General features: G+C 42.1%; 1 protein-coding gene across 3 annotated transcripts in view; it reads left to right on the top strand.

Moving 5' to 3' along the window:
* The window catches only part of Rnf145 (ring finger protein 145), a 36678-nt gene extending 24595 nt beyond the window's left edge, over positions 1 to 12083 (top strand). For all 3 annotated transcript variants that reach the window (XM_042699605.1, XM_042699604.1, XM_042699603.1), the window contains 6 exons: positions 517 to 692; positions 3385 to 3525; positions 5204 to 5386; positions 7133 to 7280; positions 8055 to 8411; positions 10443 to 12083. In XM_042699605.1, coding sequence (XP_042555539.1) covers positions 517 to 692; positions 3385 to 3525; positions 5204 to 5386; positions 7133 to 7280; positions 8055 to 8411; positions 10443 to 10805 — 1368 coding nt within the window. In that variant the 3' untranslated portion in view covers positions 10806 to 12083. The remainder of the gene's footprint in view (positions 1 to 516; positions 693 to 3384; positions 3526 to 5203; positions 5387 to 7132; positions 7281 to 8054; positions 8412 to 10442) is intronic.
* The last annotated feature ends 4334 nt before the right edge of the window (positions 12084 to 16417 follow it).

Here is a 16417-nt window from a genome sequence, read left to right as displayed (position 1 = left end):
GCCCCAGGCAAAACCATGAAACCCTACCAGAAAAATAACCAAAAAAGCAGAAAGGGCTGGAGTTAAAGTTCAAGTAGCTTAGCAACTGCCAGGCCCTGATTTCAAACCCCAGAACCATAAAATAAAGAAAAAATTCTTTTCCATTTCCCTTTTTCCTATCCTTTTGCTCAGTATTGTATTATTCAAGCTGGTCCTGATTATTTTGATTAGACAGAAATGTTAACTAAATCTCCTCCAAGTACATTAGAGGTAGTTGTCTTCTTAATCCAACCTTATTCTGACATGACTGAACTACTGTTCCCTGCTTATGTGGTATATCAAGTGCTAATAATAATGCAAAAATTCAGTACATTTTTCTTAAAATGGCAGCGACTGCTATGTGTAGATCTAACTTTAAAGAAACTAAGCAAGAGAAAGCAACACTTTAATTAATGTTTGCTTTAGATTAAACTGGCTAATGCCTGGAACTGTCCACCAAAGGTGACAGGATGTCTTCTGTCTTGTTTTCTCACTCAGGTAGTGGAGGTGTATGGCCTTCTTGCCCTGGGGATGTCCTTGTGGAACCAGCTGGTCGTCCCTGTGCTTTTCATGGTTTTCTGGCTTGTCTTATTTGCCCTTCAGATTTACTCCTATTTCAGCACCCGAGATCAGCCTGCATCACGGGAGAGACTGCTTTTCCTTTTTCTGACAAGGTAATTTACAAGAGCCTGTGGTACTATATATAACCTTGAAAAGAAACCTTGATCCAGAATAGTAAGTTTCGCACATTTTATTAGTCACTTCACCACTTCATAGTTCATCAAGTCAGATTGCCACACAGTGGGGACTTAGGTCTGACAGTGCAGAGATGCGCTAATGGAAGCATGGCAGGTGCGTTTGGTTCACTGGGGACCCAGGACAGCCAATGATACATAAAAAAGACACAGCAGAGTTTAGAAGTACTTCTTAAATTTTGCAGTAAAAAGTTGAGTAAGAGGAAAAATACATTATAGAAATACTATTGTACATTAAGTCTTTAATACATTGTCGAACTACTGAACTCTCCTTACATTGCAAATCCTAGCACCCGTAAGAGAAGAGGCACCTTTGTAGTTGAGGGAATGTACCAAGAGAAACATTGCCTAGGCACATGATCACATGAGCCAAGGTGGTCTGACCCTTACAACCTCCCAAACCTCAGGACTTCCTCTGTGACTTCACTGTACTTTCAGATATTCAGTGCTTGGCTTCAGTTCAGAGATTAAGTAAATAGGTTACACTTTACTGTTCAAGCCAAAAGAGAGATGGGGTTTTTAAGACCTCATTGATTTTTGATTACGTATATCATTTGTGTCCTTTTCTCATTTTTACTGTAAGCTCAGGTAGGCCTGCATTTGTCATTTATTCCACCCCCAGTATGAATCTCAGGCCCTCAGAATCTTGGTTACCTTGCTCCTTGTCACTCTGGCAGGCAAGAAGGAAAACCCTGGAGGTGGGGGAGGCTCTGGAGGCTTGAGATCCAGGTGGAGGGGCCTCTGCTTCTCAGTGTCTAATGTGAAGGATGGAGGGAGGGGTATGTTAAGGCCAAGTTGCAGCCCTGATGCAGCATGCTGCTTGCTGAGATGGAGTAAGTCCACATGGAGGCGAATGTCCACACATTTGGAATATCTGAAAACATGACAGGCAATACCTATTTTGACAGTTAGGATAAACCCATTGGTACCAAGTTAGATTTTAAATTTATGAAAATGAGTAACTTGTTTAATTATAAATGGCTTCTAATTATAAATGCAATAAGTTTTTGTCAGCAAAGTCAGCATCATTTTAGCAGTCAGTTTGATATTAAATAACTAATTTTTTAATGTAAATATTACGGAGATTTTGTGCAGAAGTTTTAAGTTTGAAGAGGAAGATGCACAGCTGTGTGGTTGTCTTAATGCAGTGTGGGGCAGGAGTGGGTCCCTCCCTGCACCTCATGTGCAGTCAGACGTGCAGTCAGGTTAGGTGGAGTCAGTGTTAATAGTCTTATCAAGTTACCAAACTAGGAGTGAATTTTGGACTTATTTACAAAAGAAAATAACAGATTGGTGGTATTTTCTAATTTTTTTTTTCTATTTTTCCTACTCATGGCCAGGAGAGATGACCCTTTCATTAATTGAAGAGTTGCTATATGGTTCTTCATTACCCAGTGTCACTGTAATTCTTACTGAATTTTGGCCTTTTCTAATGGGAATCAAACTTTTATATTTGGGATTGTAGGTGTGGCTCAGTTGGTAAAATGCCTATAGCAAAAGCATTAGGTACTAAGTTTGAGTACTTGTCTCAGGAAGAATAAAAGTTATAGACAATTTGAACATTGTATTATATAATAATTTACATGCGTGTACAGCACACAATTGAGTCAGTAATCCATTCACTAGTACATGGTAGCACACATGTTTAAAGCATAGTATGAGTTAATGTCTGCATGTTGACTGAAAGTATTTTAAGGTCTAAGGGTTCTTCCAGTTATCTTTAGGAATAGACTTTTTATAGTTATCTATAAAAACAAACTTTTACATTAAAGATTGATTTTTTTTTTTTTTTTTTTTTATTGTTCATAGGGCTTGCTTGAACTTAGGGACCTGATCACTGTCCCTGAGCTTTTGGACTCAAGGCTAACACTCTCCGCTTTGAGCCACAGCACCACTTCAGGTTTTCTGGTAGTTAATTGGTGATAAGAGTCTCACCAACTTTCCTGCCAGGGCTGGCTTCAAACCACAATCCTCAGATGTCAGCCTCCCATGTAGCTAGGATTACCGCATGAGCCACTAGTTCCTGGCTTAAAGGTTGATTTTTAATTACAAAATTAAAACTGTCTTTAAACAGGTTTGGACTGTACCTCAGTCTTGGCTTGTGAAGTAACCCATGAAGAAATCATTTATCTTGAGTGTGAATGAAATGGAAGTGTAATGCTGTTTGTGAGTGGAGGGTTTCTGGTAGGGAGGCCCTCCCCTGGACTGTATGGCCTAATGAGGACTAGAATAAGCAGCAAGATTAGTAGTACAGTCAGACAAGGAGAACAGTCAACTTCTTTTCAGAACAAACCACATAGGTTTCTCCTTCATATTTACCCACCTGCTAATTATATGTTGTTTGAGGTTTGAACTAGATTTAAGCTCTGAATTTTACTGCATTTGAAGATGGCAGATAATTAAAAAATAAAGTGTTGTTTCAGTTATGACTCTATGTGCTAGATATTTGCCATAGAAGTAGAAACATAGAGTTTTGAATAATAGCATGGCTCTTGGCATGATGGGATAATTTTCTCTCAGGTTTTGGTTTGAAATGATTTAAAGCTTGATATGGAGACTTGAAATGTTTTTATTCCAAATGGGATGTCTGTTGATTCCCCCTCTTTTCCAGCATCGCCGAGTGCTGCAGCACCCCCTACTCCCTGCTGGGCCTGGTCTTTACGGTCTCATTTGTTGCCTTGGGCGTCCTCACCCTCTGCAAGTTCTACCTGCAGGGTTATCGGGCTTTTGTGAACGATCCTGCCATGAATAGGTAAGTCCTTTACTGGATGCATGGAAATCCAGCAGACAGCTTGAAGATACAATGATGAATGTTTTAGTTGATGAATTTAAGTAGGAAATTTCCAGTCTTATGTCCTACCTGCTTTATCATCCCTCTCTTATCCCCAATGAAGCCACAACACTTGGAAGAAATCCCAGATACCTTTTACTCTAAATATTTTAATCTGTAAATTTTTAAAAAAGCATTCCTGATCCACTAATTCTTTGATATTATATATCCAGTTGTTACTTTTCCCTGCTTAATTTTCTGTCACTTTGCTCAACTAGGATCCAGGTAAGACCCACATTGTGTTGGTCGCCATGTCTCCTGAGTCTCCTAGATAGGATGAATCCCCTCTAGTTCTGTGCTTCCCCTGCTGTTACTGATTGGGAGACTGGAAGTTTTCTGTCTGGATTTTGCAAAGTGCTCCCATGGTATCACAAAATAGCTCCCACCTTTTTTTGTTTTGGTGCTGGTAATATGAGCCTTGAACTCTGGGCCTGGGCACTGTCCCTTTTCTTTTTTCTCAAGACTGACTACCTCTTGAACCACACATCCACTTCTGGTATTTTGGTAATTAATTGTAAATAATTTTTCTGCCCAATCTGGCATTGAACCCCAGTCCTCGGATCTCAGCATCTTGAGTAGCTATTATTACAGGTGTGAGCCACCAATGGCTGGCTTTGAATATCCAGACATTGAGTTATTACCAGTAGGATTATTAAAGACTTTTATCTGTGCATCTCACTATTAGGGATGCCCATTTTCTCTTATGGTCTTCTACAATACGCCATGTTACCAAAATATCTGTGAACATAGAATTTTAAAAACTTGCCAGTCTTAGCTAATGTTTTATTTGTGTGTGTGCAGGTTCTTTATAAATCAAGCCAATAGATTAAATGTGTATGACTTTATATTTTTCATGAAAATTAAATTTCAATAAATAAACAAAAATAAGTATTTGTGTTTATCTTGTGTCTACTGGTTCTTACGGTATTTTTAAAGAGATGCTTTCTTCCCTAAGCCTATGACAATGTGGCCCATATTATATCTTTTGCATAATCAGAATATAATGATGGGGTAGGTAAATAGGTAAAATCCCGGGCTGGGAAGGTGGCTCAGTGGTAGAGCGCTTGCCTTGCATGCCTAAGGCCCTGGGTTCGATTCCTCAGCACCACATAAGCAAAAAGAAAAAAAGCCGGAAGTGGTGCTGTAGCTCAGGTGGTAGAGCGCTAGCCTTGAGCTTAAGAGCTGAGGGATAGTGCCGAGGCCCAGAGTTCAGGCCCCACGAACGGACCCAAAAAAAAAAAAAATCTCGTGGATATCTGAGAATAGCAGAAGTACCTGGCTCATTACACATGGTGCAATAATCTAACAGCATGTTCTTGCACACGTGTGTGTGTGTGTGTGTGTGTGTGTGTGTGTGTGTGTGTGTGTGTGTGTGTGTGTGTGTGTGTGTGTGTGTGTGTGTGTGTGTGTGTGTGTGTGTGTGTGTGTGTGTGTGTGTGTGTGTGTGTGGCTGCCTATCAACACACCCATGTTATAGGCGGGAAGTTACCCAGCAGACCAAGCAGGATTTTAGCCTTGTCAGAATTGCTTTAAATATATATCTGCAGTATGAGTTTTCAGAAAGAGAATACAAGAATTTCTGAAAGTGATTTTCTTCTAGGGGGATGACTGAAGGTGTGACCCTGTTAATCCTGGCCGTGCAGACAGGGCTGATCGAGCTGCAGGTGGTACACCGCGCCTTCCTCCTCAGTATCATCCTCTTCATCGTTGTGGCCTCCATACTGCAGTCCATGTTGGAGATCGCAGATCCCATTGTTCTGGCACTCGGAGCGTCTCGAGACAAGTAAGAACCTTCCGGATGTTCTTGAACTTCATTTAATTGATGTTAATACCCTTTTCACAAATTTATTATCTAAGGTTTAGGCAGTGTTTATAAAGATGGACACAGTGTGGATCATTGCTATTAGTAAATTAATTCTCAACAAATTTGTATTTTAATTTCCTATTATGAAATGTTTGGCTTTTCTGCTCTGGTTTCTTCCTTGGAATTTCTATACTTACAAGTCACATATGAGGCTATAAATTATCTCTTCTTCGGAGAAGTTTAGCACATTTTATATTGGTCCAATTTCAGAAACAAGGATTGTACTTAATCCAGTAAACATATCAAATGATACTTAATTCTGTTCTGTTTTTAATACTGGTTAAAAGGAAAGACATTAAGATAAATGAAAATGAAGAAAAGGAAGTTTGAGGGCTGGCAGAGTACCCTAAAGAGTGGGTTTGTGAAACAGCTGCCTAATTTGATGGCTTTTTAGATAGCTGTGGCCTGTTGAGGTTTACGATGAAGATCTCTGATAAACTCTGGGACCAGACAAAATTAGTAGCTAGGTCCAAGCACACATGGCTTTACAGAGATGGTTTTAAGGAATAAAAACTCAAATGATTTCTTCTTTAATGATACTATTTTGAGGATATGAATGTCATCTGGCTATATCTGATACCCAGTTGATGGTTAGGGTTGATGGGGCTAATCGGTCTGTACGCCGATCCTCCCATATCCTACAGCTGTGCACTTAAAGATATCCTTTCCATTTCCAGATGATCTTTCTGAGGTAAAGGGTATTCATGTAGCTGTGTTCTTTTTCTAGACCCTCTAAACAAACAAGATACTGGTTTTTGTTTTTGTTGTTTTGTTTTGTGCTGATTAGGATTTGAATTCAGGGCCTCAAACTCTCAAGGTACTGTATTGTTTTGTGTGATCTGATACTGGGGCTTCAATTCAGGGCTAGGATTTGAATTCAGGACCTCAAACTCTCAAGGTACTGTATTGTTTTGTGTGATCTGATACTGGGGCTTCAACTCAGGGCTTCACACTCTCAAGATACTATTTGGATACTACACCTATCTAGCAAGCAAGTATAAAGCCCTAAGTCTACACTGCTAAAACAAAACAAAAACTATTTTGAGGACTCAGGTAGTAGACCTTATGCCTAAAATGCATATGACCTTAATTTTAATCTCCAGCACCAGAGAAATGTAGCACTTAAAAATGAACTACCAAAAATCTTATAATATTGCAGCTTATTGTCGTTTTTGTAAAGTACTTATTAAGGAATGCCTGAAAATCCAGTGTCACCACGTTTTCCTGTTTTCTGTCCACATTGTGATTATTGTTATTGAAAAACACGGGGTTATTGCTTAGTGTAGGAAATAGAATTGTGAGAACAGAGTACAGAACATTCTAAATTAGCATTTTATTTCTAGGTCATCCAGTTTGTTTTGTGTTCCTATAATCCACAATGCCAGACATGACTTTCTCTAGCAGTAGGGTGGCTGAAAGAGTCACTTTAAATAAGCCTTTGGATATGTTTCAGATATTCTTAATGACCACAATTAATTATGGTTATTTGAATTTAGGGAACTGAGGTTTCTCCATGGAAGCATTTGAGAGGTTGAACTTAAAGGGTGAGCTCAGACAAATAGATCTGAAAGTGCCTTTTCTCGTGGGGAATCATGATTGAAATATGGCCAGTTGTGTAGCAATCTGCAAAACTCTTCCCCTAATGGACCCTTCCTCCTCCTCCAGGAGCTTATGGAAACACTTCCGTGCTGTGAGCCTGTGTCTGTTTTTGCTCGTCTTCCCTGCCTACATGGCATACATGATCTGCCAGTTTTTCCACATGGACTTCTGGCTTCTCATCATTATCTCCAGCAGCATCCTTACCTCCCTTCAGGTAAGTTCAGGATAGCAATGACAGCAACTACCTTCTGACCTTCTCTCCTAGGGGAGGAATGAACCTCCTCGAGGTCTCTCAGTTCACGTGGCCTGTTTAGGTGACCACTTCCCCAGACAACAGGAGGCAGGTCATTAGACACCAGCAAGATATGTCTGTGCTGTTAGGTTTTTCCTTAACGTAATAAACCTTCCAGTTCCCTTTACAGAGTGATATAATAGAGTTGTAATGTAAATATTAAGTTGATTGGCAGTCACAAAGTATTAAAATATTCTAGGGCTTGTTTGGAGTAGGTTTTTAAATGTCAGTGCTGACTTTAAGATGGTTATTGTTTCACAGCATAAATCTGTAACAAAGACTATTTTATGCACACAACAGCACTGTTCTAGAAATGACAGACTTACTATAACTCACAGGTGGATCTGTGCAGTCTGGTCACTAAGAAATGAAAGAAAATGTAGCAGCGGCAACAGAGGCCTGTTCATTTTTGCTTGTGGAGGGGCAGACAAAGGTCCTCTGTTGCTGAGGGCCAGGGATGAGTATGTGTAGGGGCAGGGAGGAAGGTGTGGTGGACTGATGGGCTGGGATGACTTCGAGGGATCGCAGGTGTTGGATCACTCAGCTCACCACCTTGTCTGCACTGCCGACATTATGTTTTTCCCAGGTACTATTTAAATTTTAAATAAGGCACCTGAAAGATCCATAAACATGTTAGGAGTTAACCCTTAAAAAATGTTCTTAATACCCATCTGTTTCACTGTAATTTTTTTCCAGGTTCTGGGAACACTTTTTATTTATGTATTATTTATGGTTGAGGAATTCAGAAAAGAGCCTGTGGAGAACATGGATGACGTTATCTACTATGTGAACGGCACATACCGCCTGCTGGAGTTCCTTGTGGCCCTCTGTGTGGTGGCCTATGGTGTCTCTGAGACCATCTTTGGAGAGTGGACTGTGATGGGCTCCATGATCATCTTCATCCATTCCTACTACAACGTGTGGCTTCGGGCCCAGCTGGGCTGGAAGAGCTTTCTTCTCCGCAGGGATGCTGTGAATAAGATTAAATCATTGCCCATTGCCACAAAAGAACAGCTGGAGAAGCACAATGACATCTGTGCCATCTGTTACCAGGTAACTCACCCAGCAGGAAGGTGTGTGGGTAGGTCACGCAGCATGTCCCCGGGGCCTGCCACCACTTACGTTCCAGACAAAATTTTTCTTGGGTTGGGGGGGAAGGAGGCTTCAGAAGTGATTGAAGACATGGTAAAATATTTCCATTTTCAATTCACTTTCTAATTTAGTTCATCCAGTTCTAATTATTGTTTTCAACATTATTGCTCACACACAAATAAAGGAAAAACAGGTCACGTATATTTTATATTTATTTATTCCTGAATATACACACACACACACACACACACACATACACACACACAATCAGCAGTCGGCAACTTGTGAAAAATGGTGTGTCAAGCCTCTGACTTTGTTTCTTGGGTAGGAAAGAAGTGTGCATGTCCTTCATGCGGGCAAAGAGAAGGGGTCCCTGTGGGTTGCTAAATGGGTGGTGAAGACCACTGTTGGAGGGTGTGCTTGTGAAGCTGATCTGCTGCCTTGTATTGCAGATGAAAGGTAATACTTAAATCACCTTGGGGAAAAAAAGGCCTGGAGTTTGGTCAGTGGTCTCCCATTCAGAAGGGTGATAGGAGCAGCTTTCACTACTACACTTAAGTTGCCAGGAACACCAGAGACGTTGCTCTCAGCGTCACCCTTATTTAAAGAGTGAAGGTCGGTAGCAGCTGCCTGTGGCTATAGCTGGTATCATCCGTCAGGGCAAAGCTCTCCTTCCAGGGTCACATGGATAGTTTAGGTACAGTAATAGCATTTGTGTGTGTTAAAAATACCTAGCACAAGGATTTTTTTTCCTTATGGTAAAATACCATTACATTTTTCACTTTTTAAAAATGTAACATGATTTTTGGACACTAGCAAAACAGTGTTTGCCAGGAGTTATGGCGTTTGAGGGGATGGAAGTAAAGTGTCCTCTGCATTAGCCCCTGTGCTTGGTTTCGTTGGTTGTTAGTCTCCTCTAGCTTGTTTGTAGCCTCACTATTTTCAGCAGTGCACTTCAGAAACAGATTTGGGGCACTTCAGCTTCAGGAGCCCCAGGACTAAGTGCTCTGTCTGGGGGGGTTGGGAGTTTGAAGCCTTCCTTTTGCATTTCCTGTGGTCACATCGCTTTCCTTGAGGTGCTGGGACTGCCTGCTGATGATACCTGAAAGCCAGGGTAGCATTGCTGAGCTTCCCAGCTGGGTGTTCTTCTTTGGATGGCTTTCTGTTGAAAAGTTGGTTGGGGTTTTAACCAGTTCTTGGCAAGGAATTTCTGAGATGTTCATACTTCTTTGTTTGGGGCTTCAAACAAAATGAATGGTTTATTCACCAAATGTATACATGCCTCTACTCTTTTGACTTCATGCCCTCAGCCTTCCCTCCCCAAACATTCTTATGCAGGACTAATGCAAAGGATTGCTCCTCATTCTTATCCAACTTGAGAGCATAAAATTCACACATCTCACTTTAGATGTCCTGATTCAACAGGTCTGGAAAATGGGTTGCTAATGGATGGTTCTGCTGCAGATAGATGGCTTATACAGTCCAGACCTTAAATACTGGGTACGCGCGTGGTCTCTGATAATAATGCCATGTCCTGTCCCTGGTGTTCTGTGGCTGAGTTTTGTCTCCCTGCAAATATCTTATCATGGGATCGTCTGGTGAGCTGTGTTGAAGCATAGTTGCAGGAAAACTCCTGACTTTGTCAGATTTTCCAAGGTAATTACTTGTGTCACCCAGTGGCTCAAGTAATGCTAGAGCGTGAGTGACACTTGTGTCACCCCAGGGACTGCTGCAGCTGCACTCCTGAAGCTTTGCAAACCCAGCTGAGAAGGTAGCTTCTTCCTCATTTTTGGTTTTATTTTTTCAATTTGTATAAGGGTTCTGATGGTGCCAGGGTTATGACTGAAATAAAATGAATTTTATTCTGAGGTCTGTGTTACAGATTTTTGATTTGTGTTACAAAGGAATGTTGGAGCCAGAAATGTTGGGGGGTGGCTACAGAGCTCTTAAATGGCAGACACTTATGAGGTACCTTTCTGGCCCCTCCCTCAGGACATGAAATCTGCCGTGATGACGCCATGCAGTCATTTCTTCCACGCAGGCTGTCTTAAGAAGTGGCTGTATGTCCAAGAGACCTGTCCTCTGTGCCACTGCCACCTCAAAAACTCCCAACCTGCTGGACTAGGGACAGAGCCTGCTCCACAGCCCCATGCTGCAGCTGAGCAAAACCTCGTGCCTCAGCAAGGCACTGAAGCCCCAGGCCCTGAGCATCCTCCAGGATCCCGGATGCAGGAAGACTCTGGGGACAATCGTGGGGATATCACCAGGAGATCTGATAGCCAGGAAGGGGCTGTTGACCCCAGGCAGGAGCCTCAGAGTGGGGTGGATGAAGGGCGGCCCACTGAATCAGTCTAGAAGGAAGGAGCAGCACCGTGCGCCTTGGTACTGTGGAGAAGGAGGCTTACCGAGGAACTGTGCTGGGATCTGATGAGGGAATGTGATGGAGTCAGGCAGGAAGCTCCATTCTGAGGATCTGCTCTTGCTCTGGGAAGCCCTGGGAGTCGAGACTTCCTGCTCCAGCCCCTGGTGTGTAGGAGGAGTTTTGCAATGTATGCTCATCAAAATGTATTTGTATGTTCTATGCTGATGTTCTATAGAGGTTTGCCAAGAAGATTCACACTCAACAACTTCAGGTGCAGCCCCTGAGGGGTGCATAAAATCATATGTTGAGTTTGAAAGGGGCCAAGGGAAGGAGGCTGAATAACGTGAGGACAGTCTTGGGAAGAAGCGGAACTGGCATTATTTTTCCCTGTTTGTGGGACAAAATGATTTCTTGTTATAAAGTATGAGCTGTGATCAGCCCTTTTCTCCACTCCTTTCCTCTCAGTTAATCGGAACTCAGGTGGCTGTTGAGTTTTGTACAGCGCTGCAGTGAAATCAAAGATGTAGAACACTGATTGTATTCAAAGACTGAAGCGTGATCACACTTGGATGTGCCGGGAGGGGAGGGGCTGATGAGCATTCATGTGACCAGACAAACTTGGATGTGCTCTACAGGGTTGGGGGGCTGGCCCCGGGCCTGGTGGGTGCATTCACGTGACTGAGACTCTTGAACTTCATGACGGAGTCCTCATTACTTTGTTGTATATGGAACTTTTGTTAATATATCTATACTTGGCTGGCTGGGTGAAGTAAACTAAAACTCTAATGAACACTTTGGAGTCTGCTTTAGCAGAGGAGGCCAAAGTGGGAAGGGCTTTAGGGCATTGATAAAGCCCCAAGTGTACTTTGCAATCTTGTGTAATGTTTAATTCTTGCAACTGAATCAAAACAGTGTTAAATTATGGCAATACTTGCACTTTGGGAATGAGTACAGACCTGTATGACCACTCTGCAAATGCCACTTTAAAGCTGTTCGTAGGCCTTGCACCTTTTCTTTGACAAGGATGTGTCATATTTAAATTTTTACCTTCATCATGGCTACAGGTAGAATGGGGGGGGGATTTTTTTATGGGAATTTTGATATGAAAAGAAACTAGTCATTTATTTATACAATAGGCTTGGCTCAAAAAGTGTTTTTCAGACTTGGTATTCCTAATGTGAGATGTTCACTTCATTTTATTTTAGTAGCAGATTGGGGTGTAGACTGACAGACATAGCTGAATGTCTTAATAAATCTAAATTTGAAGATAACTGGGTTTGTTTCCTGTGGTTTGTTGCTGTTGGAAAGTTCTTGTCTTTGTCAATCCCCATCACAAAAGCCCTGTGCATGCAACACCATGAAGGGCTAGTTGGTTAAATCTCCTACACAAGAGGAATAAAAGTCTTTAATCAGAAGCCTGGGGGGGGGGGGGGGGGAGAGACGACTTTTAAAAAGATAAATATAACTGGGTGCCCGTGGCTCATGCCTGTAATCCTAGCTACTCAGGAGGCTGAGATCTGAGGATTGTGGTTCAAAGCCAGCCCGGGCAGGAAAGTCCATGAGACTCTATCTCCAGTAAACCACTCAGAAAACCAGAAGTGATGCTGTGGCTCAAGTGATAGAGCTCCAGCTATGAGCTGAAGAGCTGAGGGACAGTGCGAAGGCCCAAAGTTTAAGCCCCATGATTGGCACACACAAAAAAGATAACTATGTATTTCTGGTTACCACCTCAGACCCACTGTCTCAGCTCTTCTGACAACATGAACTTCAGGCCTTCCCAGGTGATTTTGTGTCTAGCACTCCCCAAGTTTCTCACTATCGCTTCAATAGATCAGCTCAGGCAGGAAACAAAGCAGATGGCTCCCTCTAGTGGCCAAAGAATGCTGCCAGCCCTACCCACTATAAACTTTAAAAATCTTGATTTTCAGTCTTTATGAAGTTCAAAGATAAGTGTTGTGATATCCTGCATTAAGAAACAGAACTGCAGATCAAGTTGGGATTGAATTGTCCTTTAGACTTGAGTACCTGTGGGAGGAGAGGCATATAAACTCATAAGGAAAAGTACTTGGGTATTTTAATGCCTGTAGAGATAGATTGCTTTGGTATCAGTGTCACATATTCATTATGAAGATAATTTCTTTTACCTCACAGCTAGCAGACCTTAGGAGTTCTGTATACCAAGCTAGAGGAGCCTGCTGGCCACCTAGCTGCAATTGTATGTCCTTGTCTTGTAGGCAGGAGATCTATACTACGTAGCAACAAGCCCTCAAAATGACAGTGGTTTTGAGAATGCAAAGATTTGTCTTATGCATACACTACAGTTGCCAGGGATACCCTAGTTGATGAACCTTCCTGATAGTCATGCCAAAGGGAAAAAGACGGAAACACTGTACAATCACCCTCTTTTCCTGAAGTGGACACCATAACCTTTACATTCTGTCCTACAGTCTTCAGTTAACCAGCAAAGTGCCTGTAATAGAGCTCTAGCCAATCTTGAGCAAAAGAAAGCTAAGGGAGAATGCCCAGGTCTTGAGTTATAGAACTAGTACTGGCACAAAACACAACACATGCATACACATAAAAGGACTGGCTTGTGGCTCAAGTGGTAGAGCTCATGTCCACCAAAAGAAAAGAAAAAAATTCTTTCTAGAAGCAGAAGAGAGCATAGTAATTCATGCCAACTAGAGAAGTCATTTCTGTGGGTGCCCTTTATAACTGCACTCAGATATTGGACTCGAGCAGGTGACAGATTAGGGACCTTCCGGTGATGAATTTTGCTCTGGCCTCCACAGTACAATTTTATGCATTTAAAAATATTTTGCCAGTACAAGAGTTTGAACTTGGGGCCTCCATCTCTCAGCTTACTTGTTGGTCACAGCTGGTGCTCTGCCATTTGAACCATACTCCGAGACTAGGATTTTGCTGGTTAACTGAAGTCTTGTAAACTTTTCTGCTCAGGCTGGTTTTGAACCTCAGTCCTGTAGATCTCAATCTCTGAGTAGCTAAGATTTTGGGTGTGAGTTAACTGCATTTTAAAATATGCTTTGGAATATATTCGAGGGCTAGAGATGTGACTTGGATAGAAAACTTGACTAGCACACACAAGTAGAAATCTGAAGGAGTTGTTGACATTTTTCAAACATTGCAAATGATACACACTCAATTTTTATGTTCTTAGGAAACATGAGAAGGACTGACTGCATAAGTTACATCCTTGCCTACATAGAACTGTTGAACTCAGGGCCTCACACTTTCTTGGCTCACTTATTTGACTGGTCCTTTATCATGTTTCTTCACTTGAGTGCTCTACTTGGGTTACTTGATTCTCCAGATCTCAGCTTCCTGAGTAAGATTGCAGGTATGAGCCACTGGTGCCTGGCTTAGATTACTTGTAATACCTAATACACAGTATTGTTTATGAAATAGAAGAAAAAGACTGTCCGGGTTCAGCAAAGATATTTTTACTTGTAAATGGTTTTGATTCTTGGTTGACTCTATTGGTGAAGCCAATGGACAAGCCTAATCTATATTTCTCTTAGGGTCTGTGCTTGAATTTCTGTACTCTGGTGAATGACCAAGTTGTTCCATGGCCTTAGACCACTGTGTTTCTTAATGTGATATGTTGGAAGCAGATGGGAATAGTCCTATAAAACATTAGAAACTTAGACCTAATCCTGTAATTCTGACTTGGTAGGTTTGGAATGGAGCCGGAGCTGAAGAGTCCAGACTTGGTTTAGAGAGTTCAAAAAGTAAACAAAAAACAAAAATGGCTTTCTTAAAGGTGAGTATGTAATCAGTCAGTGCAAGAAGTGCATGTTGAGGGGTAGGTAGGTACAAATTCTCATTTTCTCTCTAGTTGTTAATTATTTTTTTCTCCAAAGCGGCTAGTCTTCCTTAAACTACCTTGGAATTCACTCCCTTAGGAAAAGACAAAGAGAAACGCAGCTGAGATGTGAAGCACTTTGCTTAGTTTATGATGGTGACCTGTAGCACAAAGAACCTGTGCAGTGAAAGGTTCCGGGTTCTGGTGCTGGTGGGGGTTTGATTTCTAAACAGCCCCGCATGATCAGAAAGGAGGGAAGTCACCCCGCATGATCAGAAAGGAGGGAAGTCAGCTGAGCTAATTTGCATAACATTTAAAACCTTCCATCTGTGATTTTCTTTTCTTTAAAAAATAATTCTATTGTCATTGAGGTATTGTACAGAGGGGCTTTCATTTCATAAGTCAGGTAATGACTACATTTTTTTTCTCGGTTGAACACTGCCTGAGCAGCTCTCCAGCTCAAGGCTAGCACTCTACCACTTAAACTACAACACCACTTCTGGTTTTCTGGTGGTTTATTGGAGATTAGCGTTTCACAGACTTTCCTGCCCCGGCTGGCTTTGAACTGCGATCCTCAGATCTCAGCCTCCTGAGTAACAAGGATTACAGGCATGCGCCACCAGTGCCCAGCTTTCTTTTCTTTCTTTTATTTTTTTGGGACGTCAACCCTTCCTTTTCCCCAGTTCCCCCTCCTATCCCTGCCCATAAATTACTTCAGTCATTTTCCACGTAGTATACACTGAATAGCATGATTGCATTTGTTCACCCTCCCTCCCTTTCTACACCCTCCCCCTTCCATGTGTGATTTACTTAGCTGTACTCTACAACTTACATGTTAGTGCCATTTTATCTTTTACTACGAATGTAGGTTTTTGGCAAACATTAGCTAAAGAAATAGTACCTAAGAAATGCATCTGCCACCATGTACTTGGTACTCTAGGAGGAAGAGTAAACCAACTTAAAAAAAACAACCCAGACGCTTCTGTAGTGTTGGCTCACCATGGCTATTTAATTCCAAAGCCTGAGATGTTCCTCCCTCCCTCCCTCCCTCCCTCCCTCCCTTCCTTCTTTTCTCCCTTCCTCCCTTCCCTCCCTCCTCTCCTTTCTTTCCCTTCCCTACCTCCCTCCCTTCCTTCCCTTCCTCCCTCCCTCCCTGCCTCCCTTTCTGTGTACTGGGGCTTGAACTCAGGACCTCACATTTTGGAAGCAGACACTCTACCACTTGAGTCATTCTGCCCTGTGTTGGTTAATTTTTTGTGTTTTGTATTATTATAAAGGTGATGTACAGAGGGATTACAATGACATAAGTCAGGTAAAAGATTATATTTGTTTTTGGACAGTGTCACCCCTTTTCTTGCTCTCTCCCAGTTTTTCCCTCTGTGTTGGTTAGTTTTTGAGGTAGAGTCTCACTTCATGCCATCATCAACCTGGACCATAATTCTCTTACTTGTGCTGGGCCTCATAGCTGTGATGACAGGATAGTGTGCAACAAGCATCCAGCCATTGGTTGAGTTGGAGTCTTATGAACTTACCGCTTGGGCTAGCCTTGAGCTACGATCCCTCCATCTTTGTCTTCCAGTTAGCAAGGATTTATAGGTATGAGCCACTTCAGTCAGCTCCCCCCACCCCTTTGGGCTCTTTTGCTCAAGGCTAGCACTCTGCCACTTCCAGCAACAGCGCCACTTCTGGTCTTTGAGTGGTTAATTGGAGATAAAGAGTCTCACAGGGACTTTTCTGCTTGGGCTTTGAACCACTATCTTCAGAGCTCAGCCTCCTGTGTAG

Source organism: Dipodomys spectabilis, unplaced genomic scaffold (genome assembly GCF_019054845.1).
Source record: "Dipodomys spectabilis isolate Male_0828 unplaced genomic scaffold, ASM1905484v1 ptg000258l, whole genome shotgun sequence".
NCBI lineage: Eukaryota > Metazoa > Chordata > Mammalia > Rodentia > Heteromyidae > Dipodomys > Dipodomys spectabilis.
This window is presented reverse-complemented; position numbering and strand designations above follow the sequence as displayed.